Here is a 14888-nt window from a genome sequence, read left to right on the forward strand (position 1 = left end):
AGCTTCCTGGCTTCAGTCCTAAATGATCTTTCCATTAATTTCCCCTGGAGAACCTTGAGTACCCGAGTTATGCTTACGCTGAAAGAGTTCTGTTAGATCTACTGACACAATGCTTTGAGAAGTTTGAAAGCCTGGACAAGAACATTGGAACAATCTGGATGAGAGTAGACCACTCAGCTCACCAAAACCCACCAGTCCTGTCCACTTGACTTCTGTAAAATAACATCAAGTCAAGTTTTGAAAGATCCTAACGTCCTCCTGTCCACCACACTACTTGGTCTCTTACTCCGTGGGGCTGTGGCTCTCTATGTGAAGAACAATTTCTTAATGTTTGTGTGACATTCGTCCTTCACAAGTTTCCACCTGTGTCCCCATATTCTTGATGACCTCATTTTAAAGTCACCGTCTGACCCACTGCACTAATTCCCTTCATCATTTTAAACACTTCAGTCAGGTCTCCTCTTCATCTCCTTAAGGCTCAGCTCTTTTAATCTTCATAACTTACTCTCTGTAGCCCTCAATCAGCCTCGTCGCTCTTCTCTGGACTTTCTCCAGTGCTGCTGTGTCTTTATGGAGTCATAAACTGACCACAGGACTCCAGATGAGGCCTCACCAGTGTGTTATAAAGCTTGAGCAGACCCTCCTGTGACTAGTACTCCACACATCAAGGCGCTATATAACCTGACATTCTGTTAGCCTTCATAATGGCTTCTGAATACTGTCTGGAAGTTGAAAGCTTAGAGTCCACTACGACTCCTAACTCCTTCTCATAAGGTGGACTCTCGATTTTCAGACCCCCCATTGTGTATTCACACCTCACATTTTGACTTCCTATGTGTAATTCTTTACATTTAATGACATTAAATTTCATCTGCCCAGGCCTGTCTGCTGTCCAAGTCCTTCTGTGATGATATAACGGATTCCAAATTATCTGCTAATCCACATATCTTGGTATCATCTGCCAACTTCACCAGCTTGTTCTTTATATTCCTATCTAAATCATTTATATTTAATAAGAATAGCCACAGCCCCAGCACTGCCCCCTGCTGGTCACCACTTTTAACTTCACCCAATTTGATGAGGTTCCTCTCACCATCACCCTCTGCTTTCTGTGTCTGAGCCAATTCTTCACCCATCTACACACCACACCCTGAATTGCCACTTCTTTTAGTTTGATGCCCACCCTCTTGTGTGGCACCTCATCAAATGCTCTCTGACAGTCCAGATCAATAAAATCTGCTCCTCTCTGGTTGTATCCTTCTGTTTCTTCTTCATAGAATTCCAGCCTGATTGATAGATAGATAGATAGATAGATAGATAGATAGATAGATAGATAGATAGATAGAAAGGTGCTATATGATAGATAGATAGATAGATAGATAGATAGATAGATAGATAGATAGATAGATAGATAGAAAGGTGCTATATGATAGATAGATAGATAGATAGATAGATAGATAGATAGATAGATAGATACTTTATTAATCCCATGGGGAAATTCCAATACTCCAGCAGCAGTATACTGATAATAACAATATTAAATTAAAGAGTGATAATAATGCAGGTATAACAGACAATAACTTTATATAATGTTAACGTTTATCCCCCCGGGTGGAATTGAAGAGTTGCATAGTGTGGTGGAGGAACGATCTCCTCAGTCTGTCAGTGAGCAGGACGGTGACAGCAGTCTGTCACTGAAGCTGCTCCTCTGTCTGGAGATGATCCTGTTCAGTGGATGCAGTGGATTCTCCATGATTGACAGGAGTCTGCTCAGCGTCCGTCGCTCTGCCATGGATGTCAAACTGTCCAGCTCTGTGCCTACAATAGAGCCTGCCTTCCTCACCAGTTTGTCCAGGTGTGAGGTGTCCTTCTTCTTAATGCTGCCTCCCCAGCACACCACTGCGTAGAAGAGGGCGCTCGCCACAACCGTCTGATAGAACATCTGTAGCATCTTATTGCAGATGTTGAAGGACGCCAGCCTTCTAGTGAAGTATAGTCGGCTCTGTCCTCTCTTGCACAGATCATCAGTATTGGCAGTCCAGTCTAATTTATCATCCAGCTGCACTCCCAGGTATTTCTAGGTCTGCACCATCTACACACAGTCACCTTTGATGATCATGGGGTCCATGAGGGGTCTGGTCCTCCTAAAATCCATCACCAGCTCCTTGGTTTTGCTGGTGTTCAGGTGTAGGTGGTTTGAGTCGCACCATCTAACAAAGTCATTGATTAGGTCCCTATACTCCTCCTCCTGCCCACTCCTGATGCAGCCCACCATAGCAGTGTCGTCAGTGAACTTTTACACGTGGCAGGACTCGGAGTTGTATTGGAAGTCCGATGGCTGAACAGGACTGGAGAAAGTACAGTCCCCTGTGGCGCTCCTGTGTTGCTGACCACAATGTCAGATCTGCAGTTCCCGAGACGCACATACTGAGGTCTGTCTGTAAGATAGTCCACGATCCATGCCACCAGGTATGAATCTACTCCCATCTCTGTCAGCTTGTCCCTGAGGAGCAGAGGTTGGATGGTGTTGGAGGCGCTAGAGAAGTCTAGAAACATAATTCTTACAGCACCACTGCCTATGTCCAAGTGGGAGAGGGATCGGTGTAGCATATAGATGATGGCATCTTCCGCTCCCACCTTCTCCTGGTATGCGAACTGCAGAGGGTCGAGGGCATGTTGAACCTGTGGCCTAAGGTGGTGAAGCAGCAGCCGCTCCATGGTCTTCATCAAATGTGATGTCAGAGCAACAGGCCGGAAGTCATTCAGCTCACTAGGATGTGATACCTTTGGGACTGGGGTGATGCAAGATGTTTTCCAAAGCCTGGGGACTCTCCCCTGTTCCAGGCTCAGGTTGAAGATGCGCTGTAGAGGACCCCCCAGCTCCAGCGCACAGGCCTTCAGCAGTCGTGGCGATACTCCATCTGGACCCGCTGCTTTGCTGGCACAAAGTCTCCTCAGCTCTCTGCTTAGTAAAACATGACTCCCTCATCTGAACCCTTGGTGACCATTGAGAAGGCGGGTGGACAAACAAAAACCCACCAGTTCTGACTTTGCAAGAATGGGCCCAATCCTGACTGGTGGCCGCCGCCCAGAAGTTGATTGACAGCCTGCCAGGGCGAATCACAGAGGTCTTGAAAAAGAAAGAAGGACCAACACTGCAGATATGGACACAGTGTGCATAAACGTCATGTCATTATCAATGAAAGCCTTTGAAACTTCTGAACTGCTTGTCATTCTCCTTCAGTATCTCATCTGACACAAAGATCTAAAAACACTGAAGTGGCAAACCGACCCAGGGCTCATTCTCCAAACTTTTGGCCCCGACTGCACTCTGAAGCAACAACAGACTCATTCCAAATGTTCAATGGACGGGTGGGCTTCTGAGTGAGAACAACTTACCAGAACCAGGCCCTGAAGTAGAGAGGTGAAAGATGAGGTCCTGCAGTGTCTGGTCACTGGTGTCATCACCAGCCTTCTGGCCCCGATTGTGACACCAGTACTGGGAGCCTCTGCCTTGGCTCAGGTGTGTCCCATTGTCACTGAGATGTGTGGAGCCCACCTGTGCTCAATTCCAGAGATTGGCTTGATTAGGAGCTGCAGACACACCTGGCCTAGAGAGGGTCCCCTAGCTGTGAGCACACAAACTTCACAACCCCCCCTACCACACCAAAATATCCCAGCGGGGCACTGAAGTGAACCCCAGAAAGACAGGGGCAGCTTTTAAAATGAGGACATGAAGTGGGGTGAAGGTCAGGACGGGATGGAGCACGGAAAAAGAAAATCAACTGAAATCCTTTTAATGAAATATTAAATATATATATTACTCAAAAAGCATTGAACTAAAGAATTTCACAAATATAAATCGTTTGATATATATATATATAATATATACATACAAAACTGGAGTTTAAATAATGTACAAGCTCTTAGCTGCTCATCTGTTGGGTTTTGTCATATTACATACGAGGCACCCATCTGTTAAGTAGAAATTGCGTAACTAACCCCCCCCAATCAAAATCCCCCCCGCCCCCCAAATAAGGCAACTTTATATTCAGTCTGGCACCCGTGTCACTTGATATCTACAAACTGGGAGTGCATGTGTGCCAGCTTTGAGGGCCGCAGCCGTGCCATTCAGCCTTTGTGCCTAAGCACAGGTCTGCCCACTTCAACAAACATTAGACACCCCACCAATTCCAAAAGCCAGATCACATGGCCCTGGGATTTGTATTGGACCCCCCCACCCCCAAAACAGATGTGTTAAGGGGGGCCACTTCAGCCTGCAGAGTCACATTCTCCATCCACAGGGCTTCTCGGTTTATAGTGGTCATTTCACTCCGCAGCAGGCAGGCCCGTATGCCACTTGGTTCAAGCAGTTCAGTCCAGAGGGTGGCGCTCGTGGGTATTCCTACATGTACACACATATACACTTGTCCTATAGGCTATTCCTCCAAAGCCCCAACTCCAGTGGACCAGCTTTTTGATAAACAGAGACGGGCAACACAAGCCTCCACAGGTAGGCAAGCAGCGGGCATCACGGCGACGACCGTTTTCCGTCCACTGCCGCCCCAACAATCCTGCCCCTCTGTAAGCTCAAAAGGTCAGTCCAACTCCTTTCAGAATGGAAGGGCATCCATGAAGATTTTGTCCACGATGGGGGGTGGCGGCACCAGGTTTTCCAGTTTCAGGTAGAAGATGCGCTGCAGGCCCTGCGTACACAGCGTCCGGAGCTCCGGCAGTTTGCTCAGCAGCTTGGAAAGGTAGTTGGGCTGGCTGGCCTCCGAAACGGTCGTCGTCACGTACTCTTTAAGGCAGGTGACAAGGCGGTTCTGGAACTCCTCTACCCTCTTGGGCTCCTTCAGACCATGCCGATCTAAAAGGAAACAAAAAAAAAATGCCCAGAAATTTAAACCGAGTCGCTATACCGGGCAGTGCCCTTCAGGAAGAAACAAACAAATGGGCAGTTGGACTCCAAAGCCAAAGAACAGACACCCACCAGTGATGAGGACAAGAGCCGCCAGGCAGGAGAAGGCCGACATGTCAATGCTCATCCGGTGAAGGCTCTGGGAGAAGTCCATGATGGAATCGATCCACTCCCCGAAGCCTCGAACACACTGCACTCGATGCAACACCATCCCGTTACAGAAGATTAGCTTGTTCTTCTCGGGGCTGGACCTGCAGGAACAAGAAGAAGGAGTTAAGATCTAAACAGGCCTTCACGATCCCCACTTCCTAAAATGGTGTTAGTGCAAGAATTGGAAGGAGAACCCGGGCACAAGCTTGACTGGCATGAAACCAGCCATCCTGCAGCTTTACAGCAAGCTTGTCCTAAATCCCTCATGATCACGATCCCCATTTCCTACATGGTGTTAGTGCAAGAATTGGAAGGAGAACCCGGGCACAAGCTTGACTGGCATGAAACCAGCCATCCTGCAGCTTTACAGCAAGCTTGTCCTAAAACCCTCATGATCACGATTCCCGTTTCCTAAATGGCGGGTTGGACAATGACTGACTGACTAAATGGTATTAGTGTAAGAATTGGAAGGAAAACCCGGGCACTAGCTTGGCTGGCATGGAACCCGCCATCCTGCGGTTTTACACCAAGCTTGTCCTAAAACCCTCATAATCACGACCCCTATGTCCTAAATGGTGTTAGTGCAAGAGCTGGAAAGAAACCTGGGCACAAGGCTTGACTGGCATGGAACCCGCCGTCCTGTGGTTTTACACCAAGCTTGTCCTAAAACCCTCATGATCACGATCCCCATTTCCTAAAAATTTTTTAGTACAAGAACTGGAAGGAAACCCGGGCACCAGCTTTGATGGCTGGCATGGAACCCGCCGTTCTGCAGTTTTACACCACGCTTGTCCTAAAACCCTTATGGTCACGATTCCAGTTTCGTAAATGGTTTTACTACAAGAGCTGGAAGGAAACCCGGGCACCAGCTTCGTTGGCTGGCATGGAACTCGCCATCCTGCAGTTTTACACCAAGCTTGTCCTAAAACCCTCATGATCATGATCCCCACTTCCTAAATGGTGTTAGTGCAAGAAATGGAAAGAGAATCCACGCAACCAGCTTGGCTGGCATGGAACCCACCATCCTGCAGTTTTACACCAAGTTTGTCCTAAATAAATCCCTCATGGTAGACCCCCAAAATGGTGCTTACTGGTAAGCGAGCCGCAAAATGAAGAGTTCCACAAAGGCAGACTCCAGAAGCAGCTCCTGGTCCTCCTGGGTAAAACTGGTGAAGCCGGGGATGTTCTGTGCCCATCTGCGGATGACCTCCATGGAGCTGGTCAGCAGGTCGTAGAACTGCTGGATATCACTGGCCTCTTCTTTGTCAGACAAGCTGGTCACAGACTCCTGGTACTGCAGAGTGCCACAATAAAACACAAGTTAGGCCTGGCACTGAGCAAGAGCAAGAGAGAGAGAGGGGGGGGGGGGTCCTCGACCGGTAGGTGGGGGGGGGGGGGGGGGGAACGGGGGGGGTCTGTCTTTAAGTGGACCTGCAGGAGTTTGGCCATCAAGCAGCTTACCTTGGAGTAGTCCAGCTTGGAGATATCCGGGTTCGAGTTCACGTGAGCCCTCACGAGCGCCGAGATGATGTTGATGGGGGCCGAGGCTGCAGAGCTGTCGGGGGCGTTCTTGGGTTTAGAAGGTAGGCGGCCCCGGCGACCTTTCAAGCTATCTGTCCGGACCACTGAATAAGAAAATAAATAAATAAATAAATTAAAGAAGGACATTGAGATGCATTGAGAGGTATGAAGATAGCATTTGGCAAACACTGAGAAGCCCACTGCTTGGCCAAAGGCAGGCTGCGGTGGCACGGCGATGGCGCTGGATTACCACATCCCCGAAATATCCCAGCAGCGCGTCCACACTCCCCAAGCTGCTAGGTGAGCACATTTCTAGGAGGAATGCCAGCAGGAGGCGATCAAGTTGCTGTATTCATCAGTGTGTGATGGGGATAAGTGGCCTGGGAGGTCAGGGGTCTGAAAACCCAGAAGACTCCCAGTTCAGATCCCATTTCAGACAACAGCTTTCCAGAGCTGCCCTCCTCGTCACCCTCGGATGTGTTAAAGCCTCCACGTGGCTTAAGAGACAAGAGATGGCAAAGTCCTGCCCTCCTGTCCCACCACAGGGAAAGGTGCTATAAATGCCATGTGATATAATGCCAGGCTAGAAGCACAGTACCCACCTTCCTTAACCATTCCCACAGCGAGGCACTTCTGGAAGCGGCAGAACTGACATCGATTCCTCCGCCTCTTGTCCACAGGGCAGTCTTTGTTGGCGAGACACACATACTTGGCGTTCTTCTGCACTGTGCGCTGCGGAGAGAATAAAAGGCGACTTTGTTGATAGAGCCTCCGAGAGTCAATGTGCCAAGGCGGCCAATTTGGTCTCAAAACTGCTGGCGTTCCCTCTGCGTCTCTCCAAGGAAACGCAGCAGGTTTCGCAGCACTAAACCCACACCCCCCTCGCCACCACCACCACCCGCTAGAACTTTGCGTCCTTTTTATCATTTAAACGGCAAAACGGCAAGAGACGTGACGGGCTTTTACATTCTAAACAGCACTGGGCAGCAGCCAACAGAACGGATTCTGCAGGGGCACAGACGCCATCCAAGGTCAGCATGTGAGCAGCCGTGCGATTTTTCCAGAAGGAGATCAGCTGAGCGAGGTGAACGGGGTCACAGCTGTGCTGCCCAGCAGCAGAGAAATATTAGCACCCGACAGACAGGTGGGGAGCAAAGAGAGGAGAGAGAGAGTGAGAGCTTGAAAAACGGAGGAGGAGGAAGACCACAGCAGAGTGGAGGAATTCCAGCGAGCGCGAGGTCATGCAAACGGGGGGGCATGGTAGGGGTGGGTGTTAAAGCAGCAGCCTCAGCGACCTTGGGAATGAGGTGTCGACGACTGGATAGGGGACATCAAACACCTCCCGTGACAGCAAAAATCAACTGGCTCACTTGGACTCAACCGAAAGAGCGATAAACCCGTAAAATGTCACCCAGAAGGCACCCGACGTTTTCGAACCAACATGCGTCGGACGTTGCATTAAAGTTGCGATCACCGACAATAAAAGTATCTCGTGATCAGCATGACAAGCAGGGTTTCCTTCACACCCGTGTTACCCTACTTCCCTTGTAAAGCGCACCCTACAACAGGTACCACCACGTCTTTATGGGAGAAGTTCTTCTGTCAATGGCAGAACAGCTCCGGGTACTTTTCGTGGGGATCGACGCGGCCTCCCTCATAGGAATTAGGAGCCCAACGAGAACGCCGATCCTATTCACCTCACTTCTACAGGATACCGGAGTCGAGATTTGAAATGGGAGAAGATCACCACCTTCTCAAAAGGGCTACACGCCCATCTCATCGAGTATGGAGTCACTGTACCTCTGTTTCCCCCCCCCCCCCAAAAAAACACAAAATGGCAGAGACACATGATCTGCATTGTGAGGGGGTGTCCGTTACAGTCCTCTTACTTCTCATGTAGTGCACAGCCCACAACAGGTACCACCACATCTTTATGAGATAGTCCTACCATCAATGACAGAACCGCTCCGACTACTTTTCGTGGGGATCGGCGCGACCTCCCTCATAGAAATTAGGAGCCCAACAAGAACACCAATCCTATTCACTTCACTTCTACAGGATAACGGAGTCAAGATTTGAATTGAGAGAAGATCACCACCTTCTCAAAAGGGCTACACGTCCATCTCATCGAGTATGGCGATCGCTGTACCAAAAAAAAAAAACACAAAATGGCAGAGACACATCGCTATCTAGTGACCTGAGATGAGGACTGGACTCCTTTAGTGTCTCTTTTCGGAGAATCCTTGGGTACCGCTGGTCAGAGTCCCAAATGAGGCACATGACCTGCATTGTGAGGGGGCGTCAGTTACAATCCTCTTACTTCCTGTGTAGTGCGCACCCCACAACAGGTACCACCACGTCTTTATGGGATAGTCCTACTGTCAATGGCAGAACAGCTCCAGGTATTTTTCGTGGGGATCGACGCGGCCTCCCTCATAGGAATTAGGAGCCCAACGAGATCGCCAATCCTATTCACCTCATTTCTACACGATACCGGAGTCGAAATTTGAATTGGGAGAGATTGCCACCTTCTCAAAAGGGCTACACGTACACCTCATTGAGTATGGAGTTGCTGTACCTCTAACCCCCCCCCCCCAAAAAAAAAAACAGAATGGCAGAGATACATGATCTGCATTGTGAGGGGGTGTCCGTTACAGTCCTCTTACTTCTCATGTAGTGCACAGCCCACAACAGGTACCACCACATCTTTATGAGATAGTCCTACCATCAATGGCAGAACAGCTCCGGGTACTTTTCGTGGGGATCGACGTGGCCTCCCTCATAGGAATTAGGAGCCCAACGAGAACGCCAATCCTATTCACCTCACTTCTACATGATACCGGAGTAGAGATTTGAATTGGCAGAAGATCGCCACCTTCTCAGAAGGACTACACGTCCATCTCAATCGAGTATGGCGATCACTGTACCCCCCTAAAAAAACAAAATGGCAGAGACATGGACGCCATCCAGTGACTGGAAACGAAGATTGGATTTCTTTGGTGTCTCTTCAGAGAATTATTGGGTCCCGCTGGTCACAGAGTCCCGAAATGAGGCACATGACCTGCATTGTGAGGGGGCGTTGGTTACAGTCATGTGGCACCATTACCCGAGGGTGATCCGGCTCATTGTTGAGGAACTGGACAAGGGGACGCCCATGTATCACCTGGCTAGGGGGATCCCGAGGTGTTTCGTCATGTGGTTGTGCGAGTCACAACACGCCATTACCAGCGCAGGCTGCCCACCCTAACCTAAGCTGACCTGAGAGAAGAACACAACACCCAGAAAACGGTCACTTGCATCACGTCCTGAACTGCTCCACCTCAGCTCCCCCAGAAGGTTTTTAACCGTTGGATCGGCGTGTCTCCCCCACGACAAACCCGTTCAGCTCTCTGCCCTTTTCGGGTGTTCCTGGGACACAAAGCCAAACATGAAGGCCAGTGTGGCACTCCTACCACTTCAGGAAACAGGCTTTTCCAGTATTTGGGAGAAGGAAGGATTGGTACGGACAGACGGTTCTCTTTTTCCAACGTATGCGTAATTGAGATTTCCACCCATCAAAACGGTGGAAATTTCTCGTCCTTCGCAGCCGTCGGAAGTCTCTTTTCTTTCCACTGACCGCACAGTAAAATTATTTCTACGCTCCCCTGGCACTCAACCACTACCATACCGGAATGTGCGAGTGCGATGCAACTCTGGAAACTTCTCAACCAGAACGGCGAGCAACCACAGAAGTGTCCCATCTGTAACACGTGCGGCTGTCATTGTGAGCCCCCAAAGGGTCACTCGTTGGATTTGAAGCCCAGAACGTCCTCATTTGTGTTAACCCCGGAGAACAAGCGACTTGTAACTGCTGGTCCCAAATGGGACACCCCAAGCAGGAGCCCAGGAAGCCGTTCCCGTTGCAGAATCGCACTCGGGTTCGGCCCATCAGACGAGGACAACCACTTACCTTGAAGAATCCTTTGCATCCTTCGCAGGTACGGACCCCATAGTGCTGGCAGGAGGCATTGTCTCCACACACCGCGCAGCGGCCCTCGGACGTCGGGCTTCGGCCTTTGGGTGAAGACAGTGAACCGTCACCTGCGACCGGACTGCCCAGGGCAGAGGAGTGGTGCTCCATGGGAAGGGCGCAGAAGGCCATGGGCGAATGCTGCGGCGAAGAGAAGCCAAAACCCTCGGGCTCCGCCAAAGGCTGCTCCATACCGTGCAGAGGGGACTGGAGACGGCCGTCAGGTTCCACACCGGGGCTGAACGTGAAGAAGGACGGCTGGGATAGAGGATTCTTGCGATGGTCCACGGTCCACGAGTTTAAGTTTTCATAGGATGAAGTGGGGGAAGAATACGGGCTGAAGGAGCCATCCCACATCTGGGCGGGCTGAGCTTGGTATCCAGGCGTGGAGAAAGGAGCGGACGCCGGGCTGCCATAGTAATCCGAGCTGCAGGACGACAAGTTCTCCTCCAGGGGAGAGGCGGCCGCCGCGGCGCTAAAGGTGCCAGGGTAGCAGCCGTACACCTGAAAGTCATCGAGTTTGAAGGCCGTCTGTGGGGTGCCCTCGCTGGTGGCGCTGACCTGGCACAGATAAGCGTCAAATTCTCCATTGTAGCTGTCCACAAAGCTGCTGAAGCCCGGCAGGGAGGTGCAGGCTGCCGAGGAGAGTTGATCCCGGGTGCCGTTGAGGTCCATGGTGAACTTGCTGAAATCGGGAGTCAAGAAGTCAGAGGTGAAGCACTCAAAAAGTCCTCCTGCTTGCGGCAAGGTCCCATACTGGGCTTGGACACAGGGCATCTCTGCAGAGGAGACAGAAGCCACAAAGTGGGGGTGAGAAAAGACGTAGAGCAACGGGAAGGAGTTACCCGCCATCCCAAAACCCCTTAGGGGGAAAATCACTGAGACTGACCAGGATTCTAATGGATGTTGCAGAAGCCGGAAGGGAAGGTGGCAAAGCGGACAACAGGCCACACAGCACAGCTCAGCCCTCACCCCGGGTTCAAACGTAAATGAGCCCAGTTCTCCAGGCTCCGCCCCTCCCAAGACGCTCCTGAACAGAGCAGCCAGTTTTTCGGAGTCGGCAGCCACCACTGGGAGCAACACACACACACACACACACACACACACACACACACACACCCGTGAAAAGGAAAGGCGGAACAAGACAAAGCAGGCATGGCATTCCAGCACGGCGCAGTAAATGTTTCCAGGACGTACAGCGGGAGGGCGGCCGGGGTGCAGCGTTTGAAAGTGGCGGCCTGCCTGTGACCAAAATAATCCGGGACCTGTTTATTTCCCAAAATGAGAAAGCACTTAAGCGCCGCCCAAAAAAACAGAAGGCCTGGCCAGAGCAGCGCAGGGCCGCCTGGCAGGGCCCACCTTCTTCAGCCGCAACCGAACAGATGCGGCTGGCACCCGCAGTCGGATCCGCTTTCCGACCTCACACACCCCCCCCCCCCCATTGGAAGTGGTACAGCTTTTAGCAGCTCGCCGAGGTTGCCAGGATGGTCCTGTGGAACCATCGGGCTCAGGTTACGGCTTTATGTAGTGAAAAATTTCACGGCATAAACACAAACGCCACAGGGACACAGAGGGCTTAACAGCAGGAGGAGTTGTTTTACACCAACGCAGAGCACCAAAATGTCCTTCTCCCCCTGGGACCACCACGAGTATGGCGGAGGCAAGACACTCGCAAATTTGGACCCGCTTGTCCTTCAACATTTGAACACTCGAGCACGTGCTGTGTCGCATTCCAACGAGCGGCTCTCAAGTTGCAGAGCTCCACAAAAAGCACAGGTGGCATAACAAAGCGCCTCATCATTAATAGGCCACTGCCTCTGGGCATCTTATGTGGCACTCGTAAACGAATTTAAAAAAAAATAAAATAATGGAAGGAGAAGGTCGAGAGGATTTCCAGAATGGAATTTCAGGGAAAACGATTTTTAAGTGTCTTGCAGTGGCAACAACATTTTGGTTAGCGGTGGGTGACGGTGCCACACATTTAATTATTGAAGTATTATTATCACCCTACCATTCATGATTTGAGCCCTTTGCCCCAAAGTTAAAGGAATGAGATGACCACTTGGTTCATCTCCCTTGCCGGGTTAAACCACAACTTTGTCAGATCAATGCCCACCTGAACAAGTGCGCCAACTGTAAGAAAAGCAAGGTGCGAAATCTGAAACACTGCGGGCAGTCAAGATGATGCTGCGCCACCACTTCTTGAGAAAACAGCAGAGGGCACAAACATCTAAAGCAGAGGAATAAGCAGACAAGCAAAGATCCAACATGCTTTGGTAGTCTCTGAAAAGTTTAAAATAACAGGAGGATCGGGAGGTAAGAAGAAGCAGACCTTCATTCATGGCTTTGCAGAAACGAAGCCTTCTTGTTGACTAAAATCAAAAGGAGGAACTCCATGAACGTCTGGATTTGCGTTCTCGATTTATATAATACTGTAAGTGCAATAAGAGACGCAAAGCGATACCCCCCAACCCCCCCCAAACACACACCCTACCGCCCCCTTGTGGAATAAATCAAACGGTGCAATCTCCGTGCACGCCAGTTTACAGGACTGATTTCCAATACGCAGTTTATAAACGCACGGGCTTCCAACACGTTCTAATCGACAATTATTTGCACGGTCAGTTGTTGCAGGAGTGTGGTACCTGATCATACCGAGGTGGGTTTCTTCCCATTTTAAACCTAATAAACATATGGACAGACTGACTACACCCCCCCCAACCCCTTATTCTTAACTTGATCCAGTTTTTCGGAATCTCGGATGTACACATTTACAAAGGAAGTGCCTTTGAAAATTACAAATAGTAAACGTGAAATTGAATAAAAAGTGGATGCGCAGCAGCGTGAGGGTGATCATTTATCCGACAGTTTTCGGTCGGTGGCTGCCCCTTCCAACAAGTTCTGTGTGGTGGAGCGAGTAGAATCAAACCCAAAACCGAGAATGGAAAATTGAGCGATCGACAGGTTAACGCAGCGAGCTTGCGGATGCTCATCCTTGAACACCGGGCAACAGGCTGGCAGCCTTTAGAGTACCGGGCGAAGATGCCAACACAATCCTCAACCCGTCAAGTCCACCCATATAGGGGGGGGAACAAAGTCCCCGGCAGGAGAACCAGGCTGTAATTAGGGGACCAACTGCCCTGTCAGTATCAGTCATACGGGCAAGACTATAACGAAAAGACAAACACCAAAAAAAAAAAAAAAAGCCGCTCTATCTGGAGACCCCCCCCCCCCCCCCGACCCGAAAGCATTCCAAAAAGTTGTATTTCATTTGCAGTAAGCAAACATCCAGACGAAACGCCGACGCACACCCACCTGCTTATTTGTATGCTCGCCTGTCCTCCTACCGCTGCAAACCGGTGCTCGCAACAAACACAGCGCCGCTCGACAGTCCCACTGTAAGCTCCGTCCTCAGCTGTAGCGCCACAACTTTTCTACTGCTGAGTGCAGCCCGCGGACAACTTACTTGTCTTTAACTGCCTGTGACGTCACGGGGCGCCTGGCTCCGAGGGAGGCGGGGGGAGTGGGCGCGCGCTGTGCCATATAAGGAGAAGAGGGCGGGGAGATTTCCGGCGCCCGACCAATGGAGCGCCGACTCCCTTACACGCTCTCAGCTGACGCACACACGGGGTTCCATTGACGCACAGGCGGGCGGAATCGTCTCATCTAAAAATAGGCCCGCGGCGTCGAGGCCACACGCGTAAAGCTATTACGGCGTGCGAGGGGCTAAAAATAACCGGGTGATGACATAAATAGAACGGGCGATGAAAACGGCACAAGGAGGTGCACACCCTGACAGGTGCGAGAGGGGCTTCCCCCTCCGCCCCCCCCGAACTGCGCGATCCAGCGGCTTCAGGTAATGGAAACCCGGTCAGGAGTGCGTCGTGTTACGCACTCACTGCCGGGGGTGCGACGGGAGTTATGTCGGGGGGCTGGGGAGGCCTGCAGTTGGCCGACCTGTATTTTATTTATGTATTTATTTTGTTTGTGAACGCAATGGAGCCCGTTGTTAATTCCGTATATACGACCCATTTAACGTGAGCCCTTGGCAAGTCGTGTGATCGAGGGTCAGGCTGGCGGCCTTTAAAGAGACCCCTAGGCATTGAAAAATAATTTAATTCAGTTACGTGTTCGCCATACTACTTGTCGAACTGTTTTAAGTGCATAGTGTATTCCTAATAACCACAAAAAATAATGTTATTACAACTATACAGAAACTTCTCGAACAAGTTGGAGATGGTGGGGAACCAGTTTGAATTGTTGTCATATTGATATACTACAGTGATT

General features: G+C 50.5%; 1 protein-coding gene across 2 annotated transcripts in view; it reads right to left on the bottom strand.

Moving 5' to 3' along the window:
- Positions 1-3781: 3781 nt before the first annotated feature.
- The window catches only part of nr4a1 (nuclear receptor subfamily 4, group A, member 1), a 46858-nt gene continuing 35751 nt past the window's right edge, over positions 3782-14888 (bottom strand). Inside the window, exons 1-7 of one of the 2 annotated variants that reach the window (XM_028798642.2) lie at positions 13917-14444; positions 10542-11380; positions 7195-7324; positions 6533-6696; positions 6163-6365; positions 4994-5172; positions 3782-4870 (exon numbers count right to left, since the gene is read on the bottom strand). In XM_028798642.2, the coding sequence (XP_028654475.1) occupies positions 4614-4870; positions 4994-5172; positions 6163-6365; positions 6533-6696; positions 7195-7324; positions 10542-11378 (1770 nt within the window). In that variant the 5' untranslated portion in view covers positions 11379-11380; positions 13917-14444 and the 3' untranslated portion in view covers positions 3782-4613. Of the gene's footprint in view, positions 4871-4993; positions 5173-6162; positions 6366-6532; positions 6697-7194; positions 7325-10541; positions 11381-13916; positions 14445-14888 lie in introns of those variants that run through there. The other variant, XM_028798643.2, reaches the window with a different exon arrangement.

The sequence above is a fragment of the Erpetoichthys calabaricus genome, chromosome 3 (genome assembly GCF_900747795.2).
Source record: "Erpetoichthys calabaricus chromosome 3, fErpCal1.3, whole genome shotgun sequence".
Lineage (NCBI taxonomy): Eukaryota > Metazoa > Chordata > Cladistia > Polypteriformes > Polypteridae > Erpetoichthys > Erpetoichthys calabaricus.